The 26,305-nt window shown below is 38.3% G+C and overlaps 3 protein-coding genes across 3 annotated transcripts; all 3 read right to left on the minus strand.

Moving 5' to 3' along the window:
* Positions 1-4,237: 4,237 nt before the first annotated feature.
* Positions 4,238-4,787, minus strand: LOC149004028 (Cystatin/monellin superfamily protein). The gene has a single exon (XM_089169315.1). The coding sequence runs from the start codon at positions 4,694-4,696 to the stop codon at positions 4,316-4,318; it is 381 nt and encodes a 126-aa protein (XP_089025441.1). The 5' UTR covers positions 4,697-4,787; the 3' UTR covers positions 4,238-4,315.
* A 1,563-nt stretch (positions 4,788-6,350) lies between these two features.
* Positions 6,351-15,592, minus strand: LOC149004029 (beta-1,2-xylosyltransferase-like). Its single transcript, XM_089169430.1, has 3 exons — positions 14,623-15,592; positions 11,887-12,036; positions 6,351-7,725 (listed from the first exon to the last, which is right to left on the minus strand). The coding sequence occupies exons 1-3, from the start codon at positions 15,448-15,450 to the stop codon at positions 7,000-7,002; spliced, it is 1,704 nt and encodes a 567-aa protein (XP_089025556.1). The 5' UTR covers positions 15,451-15,592; the 3' UTR covers positions 6,351-6,999.
* Positions 15,593-18,337: 2,745 nt separating this feature from the next.
* On the minus strand, positions 18,338-21,182 carry LOC149004030 (tonoplast dicarboxylate transporter-like). Its single transcript, XM_089168786.1, is given in 7 exon segments — positions 18,338-18,807; positions 18,900-19,410; positions 19,555-19,650; positions 19,811-19,854; positions 20,023-20,500; positions 20,572-20,952; positions 20,954-21,182. Coding segments are annotated over 7 exon segments (1,635 nt in total). The 5' UTR covers positions 21,017-21,182; the 3' UTR covers positions 18,338-18,745.
* Positions 21,183-26,305: the final 5,123 nt, after the last annotated feature.

Genomic DNA, 26,305 nt, shown 5'->3' on the forward strand with positions numbered 1-26,305 from the left:
ACCACATATTTAAGAGATGAAGTACCTTTAGTCTACCTTACCAGTGTTGATCTCTTTTCTAAATATGTGATAGAAAGATGTGAAGGGAGCATAATGTTTTACCCTGCAGATAAAAGATCCAAACTCAAAAGAGAGGGTAGTCATGCATGGACCCAAGTGTCAAAATAGAATATTTAATTGGTCATTTCAATCTCCTATTTTAAAGGATTGAGCTTTTCTACTTCCCTTCATCACGCATTTATCATATGATCCATGCATTGCGGTTGTGAGTGCACGTCTTTGCAAATACGTTAATTGAATGATTAATAATCAATCTCTCTATTTTCAAGAAACAGTTTAAATTTTGGCCAATAAAAGGCTAGTGGAATGGTTGAGAATGTCACTCCTCAATGGAGAAGTCGTGGGTTCAACCCTTAACTGCTAATAAATATCTAAATAACCAAGCACCCTTTTTCTCACTCATTTTTCTTCTAATGAATTCTTTCAAAGAAAGTGTAAAGGGAGAAAAATGATTTTTTTTTATCTACAAATAATTATAAATACAGCAAGATTCTCTTTTAACTACAAAGTTCCTTTTTGAATTTCTTAAATATCTTTTTAATGAATTTTTTTTTAAAGGATATTTTGAAGGTTAGGAACTGATTGGCTTGTGTATCGCTTTCCAAAAAGATGGAAGTGAATCAATAATTGAGACGGCTTTCTTGCCCATACTTGCTGCCATGCTATGACTTCTTTACACTCTCAAGACTCACATGGTATGATGCAGAAGACATACATTTAATACTTCAAAGCTTCTCCATTGCCTTTCCATGCCATCATCCACTTTTGTTGCTTTGCTCTCTCTCTCTCTACTTGCATATGGGTTCTCTCTCTTTCTAGAGCTTTAAAGCTCTACATCTCTACATGTTCCTTTTCCATTTTAAATCTTTTTTTGGGTCAGGAACTACGAACTCTTTCTGAAAGACATTGATGGATATATTTTTTAAGAGGTGTGGGTACTCAATTCAATATCAACCACCCTTTTCACGTATATGCTGTGAGTCTTTTGTAAGGTATGATGTAATAGTGTTTGGAGTTGAGCATCCACTTGCCACTATTAATGGTGTCTTTTCTTATTAACCTATCAAGTGTGATAAATTGGCCTTTCGAAGAAGATAACTCTATCTCGATGTTTTTTGTTATATATTCAGAAGGGATACCTCTGAACACTGATAAAGTGAACCTCTCCTAAACATATGGTATGAGAGCAATCAAATAGTGAAGCTCCTTAAGCCAGGAAACCTGAACGCCAATAAAGAGACGTCAACCATGAATAAATGTGAGATATTCCTCAAATGTGAGGCTCCTTAGTTATCTTCTCTTTCCTTCTCTCTCTCTTTTTGTATATCAAATCAATCAATCACTCACTATATAGTGGTCACTCAATCCTACATGAAATCGACATCAACAACACTACCTTGATCATGAAAAATGAATTAAGGGTTAGGTAAGGGGAGTGAAGCCTTATCATATTCCACAACTACTCTCTCAAATCTCAAATGATAGCTATCTCCACTTAGCACTTTACATCTCTTAAAAGATTGGATTACTGAAACAGCACATAAGAAGTTTGAATGACCAGCCATTTTGAGTTGTGCAATATCCACTACCCAAAATGAGATCATGCAGTTGGATTGTAATGGTCTCTAAAGAACTTTATATCCACCATCATATCCCAAAGAATGTGAAAAAATGCACCTGGTCCAGCCTATTTGGAATTTGGTAATAGGGTTTTGGGTTGACTAGCCATGATAAGAACTGTCTTGACAGGACAACTCCATTAATTTGATTTGAACACAACCAGTGTAGTGTTATTACTTTTCCTTTAAGTTAATTACATCATGAGAATCTGTTGGGTATTTTAGATGATTGCTAAATTGATTGTGGAATATGTATAACTTTACCAATGATATGCTTGTACTTTATATGCCTATTACTTTTTGTTTCTCATTTGAAATAGTTGCCCTTTTATCTTTCAAAGGAAGTAAGAGCAAGATAGACACTTAGGTTTTAGAATGCAAGCAAAAGGTGCTATGGTTAAGGTTAAAATATGGGTATCGAGTATCATATTGGTTAGGTGATTTTAAGAGACGTATCGTCCTGAATCGAGTATTGTATCGCTCTGGCTAATATATTTTAGTGTAATTCAATGGAAAAACATATCAAAATGTATTGTTGCGGTTGGGTCAAATATGGATATGTATCAGCTATGGTATTGTATGGTATCGCAATATACTTTAAACATTGGCTATGGTCATACAATCATCGCCAATATTGACATTAATTAACTATACCTAGCTATAGATTATGATGAGAATGGATCCAACATGGAGCGTACCCCAGGAGTGGTTGGACGTGGCTAGGTTCCTATAAGGAAAAGTGATCGGATGAGACAGAGGTAGAGGGATCTCGCCAAATATCCCAAGATTATCATTACAAAATCGTGATCGAGCAAGAGCTAATCAACAATAAGTGCCACTTACCTTTTCTTTTTTTTTTTTGGAAAAAAGTAGCTTGTATTAAGACAAAAAAGTAAAATTACAATCTGAAGTAGGTTCTACCATTGGCGTCGTCCCTAACAATATGATCGAGCATCTCAAGTAAGGACCCAGGAGTAAAGAAAATTTCTGGTACATAAGGGTGTAACCCCGCCAAAAAGTTAGCCCCCTATTAAGTTCACGCACCTGCGTGATGAAAAACACAATTTTGAAAGCCCGCTGCCACCTCTTGGATATCCCTGATTAGTTCCGTGACATACCAAGGAGCTTTATACAGACCCAATATCATGGCGATAGCCCCCCAAGAGTCCGATCGGACCTGCATCAACAGTATGGCTTGCTCAGCAGCCAACACCAACCCTCTGTGGATAGCAATTAACTCCATTCGAAGGATTTTTTTTCTCACGAAAACCACCCGCAGCCGCAAAGACAACATTACCAAGTGAGTTCCTGGCAAGTGCCACTTACTTTATTTGAGCAAGACTTGACCACTATCCCGAGTGAGGACGCCCTACATCCACTTGCCACGGACCAACCACCCCTAATCTATCCAACGGCTAAAATAATTAATTAATGTCTTATCAACTGTATAAAAATGGTTGTTTAGAGCATGAGGTACACATTGATCATCCTACCTTTAGTGTTTAAGGCTTTGTGCATCGACATTCAAAGAGTCCTCCCTTGACTTCTTGCATTCACTGACTTGATCATCGGAGACATTCCCCCGACCACCCCTGGTCAAGCATGTTGTTTTGCAAGTTCAAACCTGTTAGCAACAATGATCAGGTTTTTGGAGCAACAGAGTATACAGACCAATACATAGTTTGTTCAACCATTTTGCTTTAATATAAACAAACAATATTTGTTTGAATTAATGACCGAAATCAGAACGGTCTATCAAATTGGATAATTTTGCTTGGGTCATAAATGCTCATGACCGTCAAGGATTTCGAGACCGTTAGATCCGAAATCTCGATCAAAATTATATCTTTATCTTTAAATTTCAACAAGCAAGCTCAAAATTTCGACCAAAATTCTGATCTGATGGCCAGCTAAAAATGTACACCTCCAAGCAAAGTCCAAAATTGCATTCACAACCGGCAAAATGTCAATTTTCATTATTATCCCTATCCTCCAAGGATTTTTGTCAAACGTCCCATGTGCAATGTTGTCATATGTCAACAAAATTTCTTGGTTTTCACTCCAAAGTTAAATTTTCCGGCGTTTTCTTTGTGGACATACAAACTGTCACCGACTTTCGTTTTTTCCTTTTTGTTTTTTCAACTACTTCATTGGATAGAAGACTCACGGGGTTTAAGGATAATCAGATAAGTCAGAAATAAATAAAATAAAGCGAAATAACGATTCTTCCGAGCACAACAGGAATTCCAAAACATATGTGATTGGAACAAACTGTAGATCACACTGAGAAAGCCATGGAAGAGGAGAATAAGATCAAAAGATGCTAAATGAAAGCTTAAAGAGGGACGGTGTTCGATCTGTTGTTGCATGTTAGAGAACAAAGATGAATCAAAGCAGATCTGCAACTTCCCCTCTCTCCCTTTCATTTCGTTGCTTCAGAAGGCTTAAACCTCTTTTCTTGACTTTTCCCCTTTTCTGAAATGGAAAATCACTAACCTGCATTTCTATCTTGAGTTTCCGGTTTCCCCTTCTCTATAAGTAATAATAAACAGCAGAAGTTGGAATATTTAATTTTAAAGGCTTACAAACATAAACTCAAGCAGAAACCTTCACAGAGAGTTACAGTGGTATGAAATCTAGAGTTGCTTAAAGGAAGTGAGATTCTTAAAACCCTCCCATGGCCGCTCGTACACCACGGCTTGATAATTGTTGGAGACAGCAGCGTCTTTTGCAGCGATGATGAGGCGATAATTTGCACCGGCGACGACTTGAGTTTCACCCTGAACGACACGCTCATACTTCAAATCTGTCTTGTATTCCTTGTTATGTTCTCCCACAGCGAACTGAGCGATCTCTTGGACGTGAGATTCATTCACATCTTTGATCGGCCTCCAATCACCGACTATTACACCGAGAGCCGACGAAGGAATCAGGAGGGAGACGACCACCACCGTCAGTAACCAGAGAAGAACAGATTGGGAACGTCTCTTCACCGTCTTCATCTTCATCTTCACCATTACTGTTTTGTCTAAATTCTCGCTGGTTCTTCTCTTCGGCGCTTACTAAGAATTCGGTTTTATAGTCGCGTTTGGCCCACTGGAAAGAAAAAGTGGAAGACAAACGGCACTAGCGGAACGGTATGATTATTTACGAAGCCATAAATGACACCTGACATCGAAAAGACTTACACGTAACGGTAAGAAACGCCTCCGAGTTTCGACGTCGCAACGTCAAACCGATGGGGTAGGTAACGTTTTGTAATCCTCTATTCCACGTGTCATAATTAATTTTTTTTAACCTAGTTTCATCCGGGCCAGCTTGCGCGCACCATGATTTACTTCCTCAGGGAGCTTTATATTAATGCCACTAAGTGAATGCGAACCCACCTCCCCCAGAGAAGTTGGGTCATAACTAATTTTTCGTGGGATTGATCGATTTTAAATGCCGTTCGATCGAAATGTGGTCGACTCCTCTTGTTGCATCTCCTGGTTTAGGGCATTGGTTACCTCCCTTGGCTTAATGGAGGCTTAGTAGAATGGCTAAGAATTTGATTTTTTGTCAATGCAAGTTTGGTTAAGTGGTAAAGATCCATAATTATTAGTGGAGAGGTTAAGGATTTAACCCTTGTCGACAGCATTTCATTTTCAATATTTAAAAAACATCCCAAAAAAAAAAAAAAGAGTCGTCAAACCGACAAGTCCAACGATTGTAGCAACAACAGAAAGCAAAATCAATTTATACATCCCACTAATCCATAACTTCGAGTCGGGATCCCTGGTTAGGGTCGAGTAGAGGTCTATGCTCGAGTGTGCATCATCTCCCTTGATGAGGAGCACCATGTGCTTCCTAATCTCCATAGTGCTCCCATCAAGGGAGACGATCTGGAATCATCTATGCTCCCATTATACCTTTTCACTGTTTACCAAATTATACCTTTTCACTATATATGAATAGTAGAATCCACGTGAAATCTGCTGAAGGTTCTATTTCGAATTATGTTGACGATATATAGGCAAAAAAATGGGTGATATATCACAAAGGTCGATTTTTTGGCAATACATTGCCAAATTTATCATATTTAACAAATTTTTATTTGGTTTTTCACCGATTTTTCTTTCGATTTTTGCCAAAGTGACGTAGGACCTCTACAGGATCTAGGGGCGCTACCCCCACACCCCGTGTTCGTCAACAACAAAATATAAAGCATGAGTCATACTCAATATAATTGTATAATGAATTGAAATTTTTATTACTTCTCTTCACTAGTTGTGTATTTGTGTTCTCTTTGCATGTTTACATTAATTTATATGAATTTTCCAAACTTCCAATTTTGTCCGCATATAACCAATCATGTGTCAATCAGAAACTTTAGATTAAATGATATTTTGGGCCAAAATAATGTTCCCAAGCTTCAAATTAAGTTACATAACAAAATTTAAGCCAAAACGACCCTAAACACCCCCGGAGGTCGAATTTTCATCGACACCCTGCTAAAAGTTGCCGACATGTCGGCAAAATGTCACCTGTTGCCGTGTGTCAGTGGTGTCGCCAGCCACTAACACCGTGACTTAGTCCGACACGTCGGACCTTGCATCTAACATCACGCTTCAGAAAACTGGATTTACATTACAGCAAACGTGTCAAATTCAGTAGAAAACTTGCAATACAATACAGGAATGATATCAAATAAAAACGTGTGAAATTAATTTTGTTGAGCATTGAGGTTCCAAAACTGAGAAATATCCCAATCAAATATGAGTGCATGTGAAATTCTGGATTACAATCAAAACTTCTATTCAAATCTTTGACATAAAAAGAGGCATTGCAACATGAGCAAAGTCCAAAACATTTTATGTTCCCTACAGTTAATACCAGAATGATAAGAACAAAATCAAGTGAGTGTCAGCATTGGCAATCAGCTTCTGCAACTGTTATGTATTTGGCAACCCAGAATGAAATGTGGACTCCAATAAGGCACTGCATAACCAAATCTTCCTCCTCCCAACTCCGGAATCTTTTGGATAAAAATGCCAATTCCAAACTTGACTACAAAATGTGTCTCCCCATTTCACCATCCAAATGGATGAAACTCTTGGGAAATTGAACTCCTAAAAGCAAAAGTCTCCTCTCCTTGGTCTAATGCTCAAACAAGATCTTGTGTATAATGTACAAGTCATTCCCATCAGTAACTGTGGCTATGTCCAGCACAAGACCATGTGAAATGGAAGATTCCAATCATTAACAGCCATTCACTGATAGATTTGCTACCTTTGGATCTTTGGATTGCAAAATAATGATCCAAGAACTGAAAAACCATGTATTAGCAGCCAAGACTTCTCATTATGTTGTTAACCTTCTTGACAACTTCTTCTGGCTCTGCATATGATCCAGGCAGATTAATGGCGTGATATTTCAGCCCCCTCCACTGCGAAATCAATGCGAAATGTGGGCGCCTATAAAGGCTGCTTATTATCTCAAGAATCACTGTATTTGGTGTTGCAGAAATAATGTGGGTAAGACCTGCCCCATGAGCCCCAATTATGACCGAAGCATCCTGAATGGCACGGACTTGTTCTTTCACGGGCATGTGTGCAAATAATCCATTTATAAGGTTCACTTTGCATTTTGGATGATCATTTGCCCAAATCTTCAGAGCATCAAAGACTTCCTGTTCGTTGGTAAGCCTCGATTCCGGTTTGCCACTATGACGCGGGTGAGCTAAATAGTCTTCACGACGCACAAATAAGATGTTATGACCTGAGACCAGCTTTGGAAGCTGGTTTCTGTTGTTTAAAGGAAAACCAAAAGCTGCTCGAATCAACTCTCCAAACTCGGATAACCGTGCAGTCCTTTGGTCATTAGGATTTTGCCAGAGATCATGTGCAGTTGCTCCCTGACAATTAAAGGGTTCACTCAAACCCTTAAAAATAGCTGCCTCATAACCCAGAGGTGAGAGAATGGCATGGCGAAAACAAACTGGACCACTGAAGCTTTTAGCATATTTCATGCTTGAAAACACGGCTTCCCAAGTTTCTTCCAGAGGTGCCTGGAAACAGAATGGGAGAGGTAAGGGATAAAACAATTCATAGAGCCTGGGCTGCTACCTCATTTAAATTGCAGTGATAGGGACAATTTTTTTTTTTTTTTAATGAATAAATAAATTTATTAAAAGGAACAAAGCAACGAAATACAAGAAGAATCCAAACAAGAAGGATCAAAGAGAGGGATGGAATTGGGAGTTGAGCCCCTAGGAAGCAACAATGAACCTGTTCCTTGGAGAATCAACAACTGGGGGATGGGGGATACAAATGATTCTAGAGGAAACATCAAAATAAATAGCATTCCAAATCGACTCAAGAGAGCGGGATTCGAAAGTCCAGCGCCTGAGATTAAGCTCCCACCACAGATGATGGACCATAGCACAAAAAACTAGCTTACCAATCCGATCACAAATAAAAGTACCCGAAAAGTTACTCAAAATCCAAAACCAATCAAGATCGAACTCCAATGAGCGACGGGAGTAGGGCCAAATGTTCGTAAGGGCTTTCCTCCAAAGAGAACTAGAGAAAGGGCAAGAAAAGAACAAATGCTCAATGTCCTCGGTACCATTCCAGCAAAGGATACAATTGGGGTTAGCAGGGATGTGGCGGGTGATAAGGAAAGCTTGGGTTGGGAGAGCAAGGTTTAGGGCTCTCCAAAGGATGAGAGTGTGGCAAGGAATGTGACCTTTAAACCAAACCAAAGGGGGCCAAGGAAGGGGGGGTGGGGAGGGAGTTCTAGACTTGGGTGAAGACTAAAGTGGGGGAGAGGGACCCAGGAACCATCGGAGACGAAGCTCGAGAGGAGGGTGGATTTGGGAATGCGGGTTTCATAAATAGTGTGGGGGGGGAGGAGAGTAAGGAGAATACCCATCGGATGCCATGGATTAAGCCAGAAATTAGTAAAGGAACCAAAAGAAATTGGGTGGAAATAGCAGGGAGGGCACGAGGTCTAAGGAGGAGAAGTTTCATCCAGATCCAAGAAGGGTTAGAGGGGATAGGGACGGTCTAGAAAGAATTAGATTTGAGAAGGTAAGAGTGAACCCAGTTAACCCAAATGGAATCTTGTTTGGAGACAATTTTCCAAACGAGTTGAGCAAGGCAGCAGACTTGACTTCATGGATCCTTCGAATTCCAAGGCCCCCTCAATTTTAGGTCTACAGATGTTAGACCAACTGATGGGATGGAGGAATCTTGAGGATTCCCGGCCCTTCCAGAGGAAGGTACAGAAGAGAGATTCCATAGCCGACGAGATGGACTTAGGTATCGAGAAAATGCCACACCAATAAAGATTGGAGGATTGGAGAACGGACCGGATGAGCTCCACCCTACCAGCAAAGGAGAGAAGCCGGCTTTTTCAGAGTTGAAGACTCTTACGGATGTGATCCAGCATGGGGGAACAGTGGTGGCGAGAGAGCCTACCAATGATGAGAGGGAGACCGAGGTAGACAACATGAAAGGATCCAGGCTTGAACCCAAAAAATTTTAGGAGGTTGAAGCGGAGAGGTTCGGACACCCCAGGGAGGAAAATAGTAGATTTGTCAAGGTTGACTTTAAGACCAGAGATGGACTCAAAGAACTTGAGGGTAGAGAGGATAGAGGAGATGGAACAATGATCAGCTTTGGAGAAAATCATGAGATCATCAGTGAAGGTGAGATGGGTGAGATGAGGGATTTACATTTGGGAATGGGAGAGATCAGGAGCTGATCCGTCTTGGATTGGAGGAGATAGGAGAGAACCTCCAGAGCCAAGGAGAAGAGATAAGGGGAGAGGGGACACCCTTGACAAACCCCGACACAAGAGGGCAAGAAGATAGCCGGTGAGACATTAGTGATAATGGAGAAGAAAAGCGTGGAGATGCAAACTTCAATCCAGTGGATGAAGGAAGGAGGGAACCTCATGGCAAAAAGGACATCACTGATAAAGTCCCAACGGATAGAGTCAAAAGCTTTGTGGAGATCAACTTTGGGGAGAGCAACAGGGGAGTGAGAAGATTTCTCAAACCCCCTGACTATTTTCTGCACAAAGAAGAATATTATCCGCGATACTGCAACCCGAAATGAAAGAGGTTTGGTTGGCACTGACCAAATTTGGGATAACCTTTTTGAGCCGCAAGGATTTTGGAGATGAACTTGTAGAGGAGGTTACAAAGGGAGATCGGGCGGAAATCAGAGAGGGAGGAGGCACCAGCCTTCTTGGGAATAAGGCAAAGAAAAGTTTGATGGATAAAAGAGAGCTGGGAAGGATTGAGGAAGAAACTGCAAACAGCATGAACAAGATCATCTTCAATGATATCCCAAGCACTTTAATGTTCAGAGTGAATATTTAGACAGTTCTTAAAGCAGGCAATAGATACCTTGATGATAACATAGCCAAGTTCAATCAGATTAAAGGAAAGGTTCCACTGATTTAAAAAACTAAGAAAATTTTATAGACAGACAGACAGACAGTGTAGTAATGTTAGTGATGCACAATAATCCATTTATGTACATCATGACAACCAGGATCTGTCTTCACCTTCCTCATCCCCTCCCAGGTTGTCATATTATGGTAGAACAGAAATAGCAAAAAGAATAAATTTTTGTTGGTGGCAACTTCATGTGGAAACTAAAGGTGTCATTATGTTGACCAGCTTATGTCTGCAAAAATGGAATTGCTAGTCATGTCTTTAATGATTTACTTTCAAGTCCAAATGTCTAGATAAGAATGAAAGAGTTGCAGCTTAAATAAGCTTTCCTGGTATAATAAGCTTATAGACAGCTTTTTTGGTCCGAATATTTGCAGATATAAAAGGAATTCTCCTCACCTTTGACGTTTACGAACTTTTCAGAAATAAAGCTATCTAAGTGACTACACATAAGCTCACCCCACCCCCAACTCTTTTTCGGTTCTTTGATTCTACCATGTGCATGTCTAAATTTTCATTTTTCCCACATAGAGACATGACAGAGAAGCTCTGCAAGAGATTTTGTCTAGAGTTCTTATTAGAGCTTTGATTTATCATGTGCTGCATCAATTTCAATGTAGGGTAGGTTTCTTTCTCCACAAGATGCTGCTTTCTTGTCATGATTCATGATTTAGGATTTTTCTGAAGTCAAAGGATTTGGATAAATAATATCATTAAGATTTAGAGTTCCATACCACAGGGTTCTTTCAGTTTGATATCATGTAGAAGTTACTGGGTAGCACAAGAGGAGCATCTTTCTTCCTCAGTGCTTTACAGTTGATGGTTAATTGCCTAGTTAAATAATAGGAAAAAAAATTTCAGCAAGACAAAAACAAGACTGATTGGGATGCATGCCACTCATTATGTTTCATTAAACCTAACTCTAGACTGCCATATAGCAAACAGGTCTATGTCAAAAGTAATATTTAAACAACGAGAAGAAGCCAAATAACCAATATGATGAGATCTTCTTGACAAAGAAATGAACACAACGAAAGGACCTGTTTTTAAGTATTATATTGTACAAAATGTGAATGAGCTACAGCATTAATCCAAAGCAGGGAGGGAAAATGAAGTTGTATAGAGGTCCAAAACAAGGTTCTTTATTGGAAGATGAGCCCTTGTACAATGAAGGGATAAACATACACCCCCCCCCCCCCAAATACAGTTCTCAACCATACACTAAGGTTACTATCTGTGGTTTTCTTTCCTAAAAAAAAAATTAATCACATTTAGCAATTAAAACAAAGAACAAGAAGTAAAATGCAAGGAAAAGCTCGCTGGCAATGGAGAGAGTAGCATATGATATCCAGGCCCTAGCTGCAGATTTTGTGAATTGAAAGGTAATTTTATTCCTAGAGAGGGGAATGTGTTCGCCCACTCCCTAGGAAGGAAAGGCCGTGTCCATTTCCAGTAGGAAATCTTGACCGTATTCCACCCCTTGGATCATTGAGTTACATGCTCAGGATCCTTTGTGTTTTACTGGTCCTTCTCAATGAAATTTGGTTTACCAAAAAAAAATTAAAGGAAAAGCCAAATATGATTTTAAAAAAAAAAAAAATAGTTGCACACAGAAATGAAATGCCTACGATTCCAGAAGAAATGAAAGGATTATGAGTATTTAAGTTTTTCATCCTATTATAATTTTGTAATGGACTAGTTACAACTGATATTACCAGCCAAGTGAGCAAGGAATAGTTAGACTCTGATTAGCAGTTATACCTTGCAATGGCCATCCACAAAAACCACGTGAGGTCGATTAGGCAAGCCAGTAACTCTGGAAGACACATATGCATTATACCAATCTGTAACTGTATGAAAAAGGTTGGCATACTCGAAACGTGTGACTAAAAGTGTTGGCTCCTCAACCCACTGCAATTGTAACAAAAGGAAACATTAAAGCAAAAAGTACCAAGTTACCAACTATCCTATCATGCCACAGGTGCAGGTTAAATTACAGAAATAACATAGATTTAGCTCCATAAGAGTGACACTATGTTCCCAACTACATATTAGAGGCTACATTCATTGTATAGAACAGGATATAGAAGAAAATAAAAAGAAGAAATCTGGATGTTTGATTGATGTAAGAGAAGAATATAAACAACAGAAATAATCATGCAATCGATGTCAACCAAACCAAGGCATGTATTGTACCCACCACACACTGTCACACCCCTCTCACACATCCCGCACAACCTGCTTCTGTTTCTTTCTCCAGCCCATCCACACAGCACCATTGCTGTTTGCTCATCAAAGGAAATGTCTGGACCTAAATTCTCAACACCAACCGCAACACAGCCACGGTCATGTTCCTGAATGAACACCCTCAGGTCAGGCCAACAAACACTTTGTGAGGTTGGCGAACAAAGCCTCATCATACCACAACAGAGAACCAATGCCAAGATCTCAAATCAGAATCAACTCAATGGGACTGTTTTAGGGTACGTTTTCAGACTTGGGGAAGACTGGGGCCAAGGGTTACGGTGTTTTTTTTTTTTTTTTTTTTTTTTGGGGGGGGGGGGGAAGGTGGGGGGAAGGGATTGTGTCCTCAAACTTTGAATGAATTCTGCTGGCAGAATTGGACGACTAAGAAGTTGCAGGTTTAGGGTCTTAAGATGGGAAAAAAGCATTCTAGAAACTAGGGTTAATGGACAGAATAGGTTGTAACTTGGATGGGGTAAGGGGCTGCTGTGGCATTAAAATCATTCAAGTATGGAAGGATTCTAATGGGTCGAAAGGTTGGAACCGAATGATGAGTGGTTTCTACTTCCTAGGGTTAGGGCTTCTCTGCAAACCTAGGGAAACAAAAAGGAAAGGAGGGCAGAAAAGGGCTTGGATCTCCTTACCAAGTGACAGATTTCCCAAAGCAACAATTTGTAGGGTAGGGCAGATCTCTGTGGAAGACTGATTACATAGTCAAAGAACGTTCTAACACTTTAAACACCTTGTGATAAGGCACCGATGCCTAGGGCATACACAAAGGGAGGGGCATAGGGGATCAAACATGAAAAAGGGGCAGGGGACAGGTGGGACGATGTAATAGGGGAGCAAAGGCACTGAGGCATCAGGGAGCAGACCAGACTCCGGCAAGGAATATTGGGTCCAAATGCAAGGCTAGAATGAGGGGGTTAAGCTGAGTGTTAGAGTGGCACTGTTTATAGAGGAAAGGAAAGGAGAGAAAGGAGTTTTTTTTAGGGGGTTGGGGGTGTAAGTTACAAGGCAAGATCGCTTGCAGTAGGGGCAGACCCTCAGTTAGGGGCAATTCAAGTAGGCACCATGTTGGGGAAGTCATTTACTGCAATTCAAATCCATTTTAGTGACTTTATACTGTTTGGATCCATTTAGTAATTGAATCAAACAAGATAGGTTCTCTATACAGTCTTAGAGCTCCGGGAAGTCATTTACTGCAATTCAAATCCATTTTAGTGACTTTATTACCGTTTGGATCCATTTAGTGATTGAATCAAACAAGATAGGTTCTCTATACAGTCTTCTCGAGCTCTATTTTGCTATTGAGTTGCACATTGCGAGCATGTGGTGTGGTGGAAATTGTAGGGGTCTGTTTGCAGGGTATTCTGTGATCATTGAACGTTAATCAGGTTTTTATCACCTAGCACCCAAGATCCTTTGAACCACCAGGAAAACATTTGGATATTAAACAACAGGGACAAACCAAAAATTTAGCTCTGAAACCCTAGAAGGCACTTTCTCACATAGAAGAAAGCAGCAGTCAAGCAAGGAACCTATAAACACCATATGAGTTTCAAATTTGAATTAAAACCTCCAATTGGTTCTTTGCACAACAAATGCAAGGACCTCAATGGAAAAGAGGAAACCATCCACAAAATCTCTATGGCTTTCTTTTCTTTTCATGGCTTAGAAACACAGCCTCAAGGAACTATCCCTCTTATAAACACAAATCTGATGTTTAGGCTGAAGTGATTTTAACAAGTAATATAAAAATTCAACCAAAAAAGGGACCTATCCATGCCATTCCTCCTACATATTTAGCATTTGCTACCAAAAGGGTAAAAACCTTTTGGGTAAGGAAGCTAAGGCGTCCCCCTACGTATTCCTATTAGTTTCCATTAATAAAATTTTGGGAGCTTCCCTGATTCCAGGATAATATTAAAGCCTTTCATTGGAAAACGATAGCAGCTGGGAATGAAGGCGTAGATGAATGTGCAGGGCAGCTACCAGTTTAACGAAAAAAGGGGTTCTAATTTCTAACATAATAGATTTTGTCATGCACAAAATCTGCGAAATGAGTTGTATGGAAACGATAGTAATCATTCCTAACCATTCTAAGGTTTTGAAAGGGGATTAAATGGGGATGAAATGGAAGCCAAAAAAGGAAAATACTTAATCAAATCAAACCATTGAATCAAACAAAATTCAGAATATAAAATAGAGATTTGAGCAAACTAAATTCAAGGAAAGCATTTAAATCCTCACCTGGGAACACTTAAACTCATCAGGATCCAGCAATTGAATAGAATCAACTAAAGCCCGCATTGGATGCATCTCGATACCACCTTGCGGTACTAACTGATTAAGGAGCTCTTCGTTCACAAGCTTCCTCCCTTTCCTTCTCGAGTTCCCTCGCTGGCTGAGTCCTTGTTTAAACTCGATCTCAAAAGCACCCGAATCGAACTTAGGGAGTTCCTCTTCTTCCTGTCGCCCCATTACAGATTCAAGCTTTTCCCCTCCAACAGACATTCGTATCTTATCTGGGTTCATACGCAATCTTCCCCCTTCGCATATAGAGCTCCCAAGTGTTTCACTGTAAAAACAGCGAAACCAACCACTGCCACCATAATTGGTGTCGGATTTTGGATGATTCACGGAATGGGAAACCAGAACATCAAAACGGCGATTGAAGCCGTTGCCGAAATATCCTTCGCATGATTTAGCAGTCACGTTAGGGTTAAAATCCCATGGAAGGTAAGAAGGGAGAATTGGCCATGGTTTTCCATGGAAGGTAACTGAATCGGGAACTTGTGGTTTCAGCAGCTTGTTCTCCTGCTGCTCTAGCTGCTTCTGGCTTCCCTTTCCAAAGGGTGTTCCGGATTTAGAGTAAGAAGAGAAGTTAAAGTACAAGTAGAGAGAAAATAGGTTGACAAAGAAGAGGAAGAAGAGAATTTTTAGCAGAAACAACCTTCTTCGGTTCATTGTTTTTCTTCTCCGCTCTCTTCGCCCACGCAGAGAGTCTTGATTTTCTTGTTTCGGTCTAAATCTGCGTGTTTCGTGTCTTACGGACGTGTTCGTGAAGTAAAGCGCCATGAGAACTCCATTTTGACTCCTGTCGATCCTCTGTGGCACAGCACGGCATCTGGCACATCAAACGGCCTTGCTGGGTCAGAAAAGGTCAGTGAGATGCCAAACAAGACTAAAGAAGCTTGCCAGTTGCCATGGTGAGATGCTAGAAGCCTAGAACCCAGACTGTTAACAGCTAAAATCTGGGTTTGGTTGAGAACTTGGTTCCACCATTACCAATGGTCATTTCGTGCACTGAATCAAATCTAAAGTTAAAGATGAAACTTGAATAAAAATGCATTTTTTATTGAACTAGTACACTCTCACGTCAAATACACATGAAATTTACGCTTTCATTGTGATTAGATAGAATAATACAAAGTATGAAGAACAGAGTTCTAGATTAAGAAGACAAAGAGGGATGTCAGATATCATCTCTACTTAAAACTTAATTAGCAGGATCATGAAGTGGTGATTTTTCTGCATTAATAAGTATTGCCAATTTAGTTGGGTTTTTCACATTGATTATGGAGTTGAGTTGGGTAGTTAAATTTTTTGACTTTGAAATTCTTCCTTGGTAAAGAAGAGTCCAAGTATTTAGTTTTAGCTAGGTTGTCAACAGTTACCTTAAAGCTCTCAATGATAGCCCCAAATTATTAAGTAACAACGCTATCATTTGTTAGGTTTGGCAACTAAAATTGCTACGTAGGAGCTATAACAAATAACAAAATCACAACAGAACCACTGGTTTACTGATTTTCAGTTGATTTTTTTTTATTTTTTTTATTCCTTCCTCCTTAAAAAGGGAATATGAAAGAGAGAATGAAAGAAGTAAACAAGAAATCCGTTGTCAATGGTGGGTTAATAAAGCGGTTGAAAGCCTAGACTTCCATGGGGAGGTCTTGGGTTCGCATCCATCCATGTTTAATTTCCAGTATAAAAAAAGCACCAGTACCCAAAAAAAAAAAAAAATCCGTAGCCAAAAAGGTGGATGACCCATGACATTATTCACACCATATTTAGTTTGCTGCACAGCACCAAGAGAGAGGAATCTGAATAACAAGACTCAAGCATCAAAACCACTACCCCGATTTGTATGGGTAGGTTTGCACTTTTTTGTGCCTGGTTAAAGATACGATTGAGTCTTTGAAGTCTGCATGAAGTTATAGAGGTTGTTAGGGACGGAGCCAAGATTGAATGTTTGGGGCCGAATATAGGTGGGCCAATAATGGACCCACGGTGGGTCCCACAATATAAGTAAATTATAAAAAATATATTAAAATAAAGTAAGGGCTAAAATTGTGAGAGAAAAACTTTAAAAAATCTTAAAATTTTTAATTGCTATTAGTAGAAACTTTATGAGAAAGTTTAAGTATTCAAAAATAAAATTAAATGATTACGATTAAATATGATAAAATTGATGGCTGAAATCCTAAACGAGATTTAAATTTCCATTAATAAGAGAGGAATAATTTGAAAAAGAGAGAGTGAATATCTGATAACCGTGGAAAAGATTTAGGAAAATTCCAATGTTGCTAACTACTCCACTATTTGGTGAGATTGTGTGAGAAAAAAAATATGAATTAAAGAGAAGATTCATGAGAGAATAAATACGAATGAAAATATATGAGAATATATAAAGAGAAGAGAAATTCATGGATCATGAATTAATTTTAACTAAAATTTAACCTTTTATTCCTTAAAATTAGGGATTTAATGAAAACCATTAGATAATGATTAAGAATGACATTAAATTTTTATTTTTAATTTTTGGATGGGGGCAAATAGTAGTATTTCACATGTAAAGTGAGAAAAATAACAAAAAATATAAATATAATTTAGAATTTCAAAAAATCTGGGGGGCCATGGCCCCTTCCGGCCCCAACGTGTTGGGCTCCGCCACTGTTCAGGTTGTATTAGAACCTTCATCATGCAATAGTAGTTCGACAAATCTGTGGGCCCTGGCCTTTGGGCTACTCCTCCCCTGACCTTTGGCAAGCCCACTGTCCCCTTCCTTTCAACCCATCTCTTCTCCCTGATCCAAGCCCAGGCCCACTCCCCTTGCCAACCCCTTACCAAATGTCTCCTCTTAGTGTAACTGTATAAGTCTTCCTCTTCCTCTATTCAAACCCTATTCTGATTCTGATACCCTTAAATAAAAATAAAAATAAAATAAAAAAACAGTTGATCTACTAATGGGTTTCACCTCCTTGAAGAAGACTTTGTTATCGAGCTCAACCATTATCACGTAGTCCTATTTTCTTTATTTTGCTTTTAGCTTAGGGCTTTTGTTGGCTTCAATAAAGCTCTGCCCTTTGCCCCCCAAACCCCGTATTTTTCTCTCCATTGAGTGCTGAATTATTTATTCATCAAAAAAAAAACTGAAGAGCATTATTTTTCCTATCTATAAATTTTTATTTATGCATTGATGATGAAATTGTAAATTCATCGCAAAATGAAAATAGATGAAGGGCCTGTGGACAGAGGGAGATTTCAAAATTTAGGGTTCAAAGGGTTTTATAAAATTAAGTTTGGTGTTCCATATCTATAGAACTTTTTGATTTTTGTGAAGGCAAATGTATTGATGATGAAATCTGTAAATCATGAATCATACAACCAACTGCTATAACCAAACAGAATCAGAAAATAGATTAAGAAAATTAAAAAAAAAAAAAAAAAAAGAAAAAAAAAAAGAAGAGAACTTTGCACTTTTGAGTTTTGATAACACTTGCTGTTTCTATTTCTTCTTATTTGTTAGCTAATCATCATGAACCGGGTGATATTTTTAGAGTAGAGTACTCTCAGAAGGAGATTCACGCTAATGACATCAAATATTGGGTTAAGGATTCATATGAGAAGTTTAATTGCATTCATCTGGACAGTTCATACAGCCTTTAAGCCACCAAGAGTGGAGCATCTGTTAAATTCCTTTGATCTTATTACATGTATTAAATCTTACACACATTAACAATATAAAGAAGAAAAAGAAAAATCTTGCACGCAGATAGAAGAAAAAGGCTAAAAACTACAGATCTTATAAAGAACATACAGAGAATGGCTGCTTAAAGCTATAAGTCCATAGCTTCTTTTAAATGCAATGGAAGAATAAGAATTGTCTGTTTCCAGCTAAAATGACTCCACTAAGCCGGCTCTCTGATTTGAAACAAATAATTTTAGGACATAAGAGATATTCAGAATGCATTTTCTTTCTCCCCTTCTTATTTTCTCCTCCATTTTGGTGGATGGAGAGGGAGAGGCCAAGCTATCATGTCTGGCTGCTTAATTGTTCCTTTGTATACACACAAGACTTTAACTGAGCTGCCTACAGAGCAAGAGAGGTTCTAAACTGTTGCACAGGTTTGATTGCCCCAAAGACATATGCACCTGCAAACACCCATTGCAGAACCCATCAATATAAGGCAACAGAAATACTAAAATATATATATTTTGTAAATGTACAGCAATAAGAGAATCACCTATTGCTGGCATTATGAGGGATAAAGCAGCAATTCCAGCTATTTTAAGTGGCAACCCAACCTTGAACATGTCTCTGATCTCTACATACTTGGTTGAAAAACCTATAGCATTGGAAGGTGTACCAGTTGGGAGAAGAAATGCAAACTGGGTTCCAATGGCTCCAGGAACCATAAGAAGGAGTGGGTGCAGCTTCATCGTCGTTGCTAACTGGATGAGTATCGGAATGACAAGCGTGGTGGTGACATTGTTTGATGTGAATTCAGTGATAGTTCCACTGACAAGACACACAGCAGGGGCAATGGCAAGGTAAGGAACCTCTTCCAAGAAATCTAAGCTCTGAGATAATACATCTGCAAGGCCACTTCTCCTAGAGCCATCAGCAATGGCAAAACCAGCACCAAGTAAGAGGATCATTCCCCAGGGAAGCATCTTGCATTTGTTCCAGTCCATTAACTTTTCTCCCTGTCGCTTTTTGTTAGGAATAATGAACAATAAGGTTGCCATCAACACCTGCACAAGTAAATCATGATATGGGAAAATCTTGCTTTGTTGTTACAAACCCATCTAAAATAAGCTGTTCAAGAGAAGGATTTCATCAGTTAAATTGACTCCCAGAAAAAGGGTTTAGGCCATTGGGTGTTATGTGTTACTTACACTAGCAGTTCCATCACCTGCTCTTCCATTGAAAAAAGCTCCCCATCCTGGAATCTCCGCAGTTATGCTACGTGTCATCCACAGAACTACTAGCATCTGCAGCAAAGATGATTTATTTTTTAATTCCCAGAAAAACTTATACTCAAGTATGTGACAGATGTATTTTAATTTCCCTCTCCTGATGGGAAGTGTTCCACTTGTCGCCTAAGTAACATTTTACAGTTAAGAGGACTGAGAATGAGATATTTGAACACACCGAGAACACAGCCAATATCGTCTTCTCTGCAAAAGCCATTGGACCTATAATCATGCATGAAACAGACCAAATTCAGAGATTTAATGACAGAAATATCCAAATACAAAATTATCCATTTCAAAATTGAGAGTGAAGATTCAGAACCACCAAATCAAAACCATTGTCAAAAGAATGGTTTCTGATGAATTGCAAAAAAATTTTTTTTTACCTACCTAGTAATTGAAGTTCTGTTCTCAGGTGATTCTTGTCTAAGTAAGGAGAAAGGGCATTCCCAGATTCAGAAGAACAGTAAAAGATACAGAGTATAGCCCACAAGGCGAAGAAGATGAGTAAAGCCAGAGGGAATCCAAAGAAGAACCATGAACTGAAGCTGATGGGTTCTGCATCAGGAAAATAGCTCTTCCACATTCCAAGCAATATAAGATTAACACCGGTACCGGTCAAGGTGCTCATTCCACCGATAGCCACCGAATAGGTAACTCCGAGCACCACCGCTTTACAGAACCGGCTGATCTCGACAGATCCGCCGGACTCGGTTGGGAGTCTCTGTAAAATCCCAGTTGCCACCGGCATCATCATCATGGTTGCCGCAACATTGTGCATCCACATACTTACAAATGCACTCGTTCCACAAATCCCCAACAGCAATAGCTTCGGCTTCAATGGATCTCCGCAGAACATCAATGTTATCTGCAATTTTCACATCTTATAAGGATTCGAATCAAACAAAGTAAGATCAACCCATGAAGTTGAAACATTACATTTAAAGCGAGTCGTCGGTGAATGTTATAGTGTTCGACTGCTAGAGCAAGAATGAAACTACCCAGAACGAGAGCAATGACATCGTCCATGTAAGTTTCTGCAACTTCATCTGAGGTAGAAATTCCGAAGAGTGGGAAGAGGAAGAGAGGAGAAATGGAGGTGACTGGCATGGGTACAGCTTCAGTGAGCCACCAGAGAAAAACCCATGAAAGGACTGCAAGCATGTCTCTGCTGGTGTCGGGTTTTGGTCCATCAAAGTGGACGCAGAGTTTAATGGCTGCACAGGAGAGAGGGCCTAACAGTATGAACAAATTGGTGGTGGTAAGAATCGATTTCAGAGACCATTGGATGTCCGGCGATGAATTCTGCTGAAGAGCCATCGATTGGTAGTAGTGGGCTCTTCAGGTCATCGGAAGTTGACGCAGCTCCATGATTTCCGTCCATTTTCCTTCGTTTTTTTTTTTCTTGTTTTGTGTCCCTTACAAGGGAGGGGGTGAGGATTGATCTGAGATTCTATTTTATTTGGAGATATTTGAGATGATGAGTTTTGATGATTCACTGAATGGCAATATTTTTTTGGTGAAACTGAAATGAAAATTATGAAATGCCAACAAATTTTGGTTTCTCTGGAGAAGAGAGAGACGAGAGTGAGGACGAACATATAAAAGATTAAGCGGCAACAGAAAATATTTGGATCATTTTTCAAAAGGTCAAAAAGTACACCTACATGTCTAAATAATAAAAATAATTTGGACAAATTTATAATAAAATTTTACTCCATGGTTGAAGGAGCCATGGCCCAAGAAGTCTTTATGTCTTTTTTTTAAGTAAAAAACTGTGAAGATTCGTTAGATGAAGAGGTCTAGTGTAAGAGATTCAGGAGAGAAAATAAGAGTTAGTTACAAACAAATGGGGAATACCCCCACCACACCCTAATAGGGGTGTAAATGGATAACTAATATCCGAATCCGTCCGAATATTGTTAGGATGCGGATATGGTATACTCCTTTCTTTCGATTATTATCCGTCGGATAAAATTATCCGATTAAGTTACTTATTTAAATTTATTATTTTTATTTTTATTTTTACCTATGATATGTGACTATTTTTTAGATTTTCTACTAAATTAGCTACCAAAGTTGATAAATTCTTAAATTTCAAACCTAGTCCTCACAAAAAAAAAAAGGTAATGATGTAATCAGGTAGTCGAAAATTGTATTTAATCTATATTCGTGCCCATTAGAAGAATATACTTAAGAAAATAATTATCCGATTATCATCCATCAAACAAATGGGGTGAATATTATCTCCGTCCATTACCCCTAATATCCACTACCACAATAGCAGTTTACACCCTTACACCCTATAACTAAATAACCTTGTAACAAAGGAGTTTAATTTCATATAAGAGACTCCATACATAACCAAACTAAAGAGATAGAAAAATCTTACAAAACTAAAATCGTAGGGTGGCAATTGGGATTTACTTGAATTGCAGAAACTCCTAAAGAAGATGCTAGAAGAAAACCATCATGGATGGCTTTCAATTCCATCATCAAAGTTGATTGGATTGAATTGAACTTGCATTGTGCAGCCAAGAAAACTCCTACTGAATCCCAAATTAAGTAGCATCTCCCTCCTAGAGAAGATCAACATACAATTGAAAGAGGTCAATGCTTTCTCCCATTTCCAAATTTATTGTAGTATGGCTCGGTCTCAAATAACGAATCAATACAAACATGGAGTTGGATCTCTGCAAACAAAGAATGATAAGAGTGTATGGTATGAATAATCGAAAACTTTATGTGCCTAAATAAGACAGCATTTCTAGACTTATAGATACATCAGACCATAGCACTCCAAATTTGATCTACTGTATACTTATCATCTACATCCTTAAAATGATGAGCAATAAAATCCATCTAATCAAAAAATGAGTCATCTAAAAAGTATTGATATATATCAATCCGAAGGGGATAAGTACCAACATTCCTTAGCAAGATCACAAAAAACTAAAACATGACTTGCAATTTCATTATCAACACCACAAATTAAACAAAGGGGAGTTTGAGAACTACCTCTAATAAATAAAGAATTACCAATAAACAATATTTTATAAAAAGAACACTACAAAAAATGTTTAATTTTGGAGAGGATATCCATGTTCCAAATGAAAAAGGAAAAAGTCTTAACAGATTAGTTAGAGTAGAATCTTTGATCTCCCATTAGGATACTCTCCAAGCTAGGGGGAGCATCTGAAAAAAACTTCCAAGATGTTGAAGAATCAGCCATTAAGATACTCTCCATATTGCATGGTTCTTTCATTTGTCTAATGATCAAAGCTGTTTACAATTTTCATTTTACGTAAAAAGTCGTTTATAATGGATCAAAGCTTTGGCATTTCGCTTTAAAATGTAAACCTAATTAGGACCAGTCAAACACCGATGGATGACCGGTAAGATTGGATTAACCTAAACCCCAAGCTTACCTTAGTGACATCAACCTAAACCTAAACCTAAAACATTACACAATCTTACCAAGTTAAAGAATCTCATTCTTCGCCAACGCAGAGTTGTTCTAGTGGTAAAACCAATGCCTCTTAGTGAAGAGGTCTGGGTTCAACTCTTGCCAAGGCATATTAATATCTCCATCTCCAGTCTTAATAAAAAAAAAAAATAAAGCACATTTATACCAAAAATAAAAATAAAAACCTCCAACCCAAACCCTACTACAATAGAGTCGAATCGGATTGGTAAACCCTCCTTAATCTTGATTTTTAGGTGCCCTAAATTATTGCATACTCTCAAAATTATAAAATGATCATATACTTCCATTTAAACCCTCCTATATCCAATTCTTAGGTAGGTGAAGGGATTCCTTTCACCCATCTCCTACCTACCACCGTCGAAAAATATGAGTTATGTCATTTGATTCTAATGAGAATAATATGGTCATTTTACTTATTACTTAATAGAATTTTTTTTTTTTTGGAAAAATGTAGTCTTATGTTAAAAAATTTTAAAAATCAAGGGTTTACCCACGATAGAAATTTTCCCATTAGCATCTTTCCTAACAAAACGGAAAAGAACTTTAGTGAGACAAAGGGAGTGAAAATGGAGTTCTTGGGTGAATTGCGAGAATCCAGCCAGGAAATCCGCACAAGAGTTCACTTCACGCACATTATATTCAAAATAACATGCAACAAAGTCCCCAGCGAGCTCACGAACTTGTTGCACAAGATCTACTACATACCATGGAACTTGATAAATCTTCTGTATCATCTTAATAGCCGACTTAGAATCGGATCGTATCTAGACTCTATTGTGCCCCAAATCGCTAGCTTTCAACAGGCAAACAACTATTGCTTTAAACTTAGCATGAAGGATGTTAAGGCTGGGCATACCACCGGCTATGGCAAAGATCGGTTTGCTAGTGTTGTCACGTCCAAGTGTCCCATAGCATCCATGGCTACCAATTTGAGAACCACTGCAATCAATTGCAATCCAACCATCTGGTGGCCGTATCCAGTGGAACATCTTCTCTGTGTTGGAAATGAATTGAGCTTGGATCTGCCAACGCTGAAAAAAATTCCATCATTCTTGCATTACTTGGCACATTGTCGGACATTGAGGAGAAGCGGCATCATGTGTCCATAACAATTTGACTGAGTACCGCTGTAGGACTACGCGGATTAGGAGAGTTAATTCTTAAGTTTCTTTCCTGCTAGATATATACACCGTACAAACAAAGCTATAGCAACGTATTCAATTTATTAGAGTCTAACCAGTGAAGTGATCTGCCACCCATGCAAGCACCTCCTTCCATGATCCAATGGTTATATGTCTAAACCCCTTGAGCTTCAGTATCGAAGACCAAATCTCATTGGAAAATCCACATTGAAAAAAAATATGATTATGATCTTCGTTAGCATGAATGCATAAGGCACAGGTACTATCAATCACACTTCCCCACTTCATGAGTTTATCCTTAGTTTGTAACCTTTTTTTAGTTTATTCATTACTTAATAGAATTTTAGATGGAATGTTAAGAGTGTACAACTTATAATTTTGAGAGTGTGTAAACTATAATTTAAAGCACTAAAACATATAACCTAAAGTTTAAGCCCCACAAAAATGTATAATTTATAATTTTCTCTTCTTTTTTTTTTTTTTTAGGCAAATTGCGTGCCCCCAATGGCCCTTCTCTTCATTTGGGGGATCTTACCTCATTTCCAATCCCCTCTTAACCATCTTTTATTGCGCCACACTAAACTCACGGCAATTCGCGCATTTCCCGCCGCCGCGGCCAAATGGAGCCCGCCTACCCCCCGCGCCTCACTACATGCATTGACACTCTACTTTATGTTTAAAAAGCACAGAGACCCCAAAATTGAATTTTTATTGAATATATTTGTCAAATTTATCACTAAAAATATTTAAATTACTATTTATTTTCAAAGATATCCTAATAATAAACCGTGTCTGAAAGGTTTTCATTAATAAATTGGACAAATATATCCAATGAAAATCCAATTTTGGGTCTTTCGTGCTTTTTAAACATAAAGTGAGGTGTCAGTGCTTTAAGACCTCCATTTTGAAGTGCCATTACAATTTGCTCCTTATAAAATTACTGAAGAATCATCAACTTTGAAAAAATAAGAAAGAGAGACACTAATTGAACTATATCAACTGAGAGAGTGCTGTTTTTTTTTTGTTGTATTATATATCCACCAGTCACGAATGTTCCTAGAAACTTCTCTCAGGAAAGAAGTTGTTGGCATCAATCTGATGAGGGATCAACTTCAATCAATCATCAATTTTATTGCAGGTGGGTGCTCCTAGGGTTCTCATTTATGAATAAATCCTCCAACCCTAAACCTCATGATATAGAAAGCAAACAAAACTGTTCTTCAACTATTTAGTACAAGTGAGGCACTTTATACAGAGTGGACATATATGGTTGGTGACTTTTCTTCATCTGATGGCAATAGACCATAGCTTGTGATTTAGGAACAGGATCAACGGCGCCAGATACGCTAAAACTGATTGAGTATAGAGACATGGCAGTAATAAAAATTTCTGTTATGGTGCCATGGTGGAGAAAATCTAATAAGAACATAACTAAAATTTTCTCGTTCTTACACTGAAGTACTGAACAACCCTCGTTCATCGAAGCAAAGAATACAAACCAAAATAAATACATTATCCAATGGTCACATTTTATAGAGAGCGAGAGATTTTCAACAAAATACGGTGGTGGGTGCTTTTCAACAAGGGAAAGGGTGGTGATAAGTGGTTTTCGGCAATAAGGGCGGAACCATGATTCAACATTAGAAGGGTCGGAAAAAAAAATTCAAATAACCTTTCCGTTGGAGAAGTACTAATATTTTTTCACCACACATATTGTATAAGCCTTATAAGACTCATTGACGTCACACCTCTGAATTATTTTATTATATTAAAGCATAGACCAACATATATCTTGTGGGGCCATAAATAATTGAAAAAAACAAATAAATCATTGATATTGATATTTTTCTGACAAAATATAGGTAAATTAAAATAATAATAAAAAAAAAAAAAAAAAAAACATGACTTGAACCTTAAAAAATTAGATACAAATCAAATTTTATTTGGTAAGAAATGCAAACCATTTTTTTTTTATATAAGAAATACAAACCAATGGTATTTAATTAACTTACTAATTATAGATCAAATAAAAAAACAGAAAATA

The sequence above is a fragment of the Hakea prostrata genome, chromosome 9 (genome assembly GCF_041222555.1).
Source record: "Hakea prostrata isolate BN-2017 chromosome 9, UWA_Hpros_2, whole genome shotgun sequence".
Lineage (NCBI taxonomy): Eukaryota > Viridiplantae > Streptophyta > Magnoliopsida > Proteales > Proteaceae > Hakea > Hakea prostrata.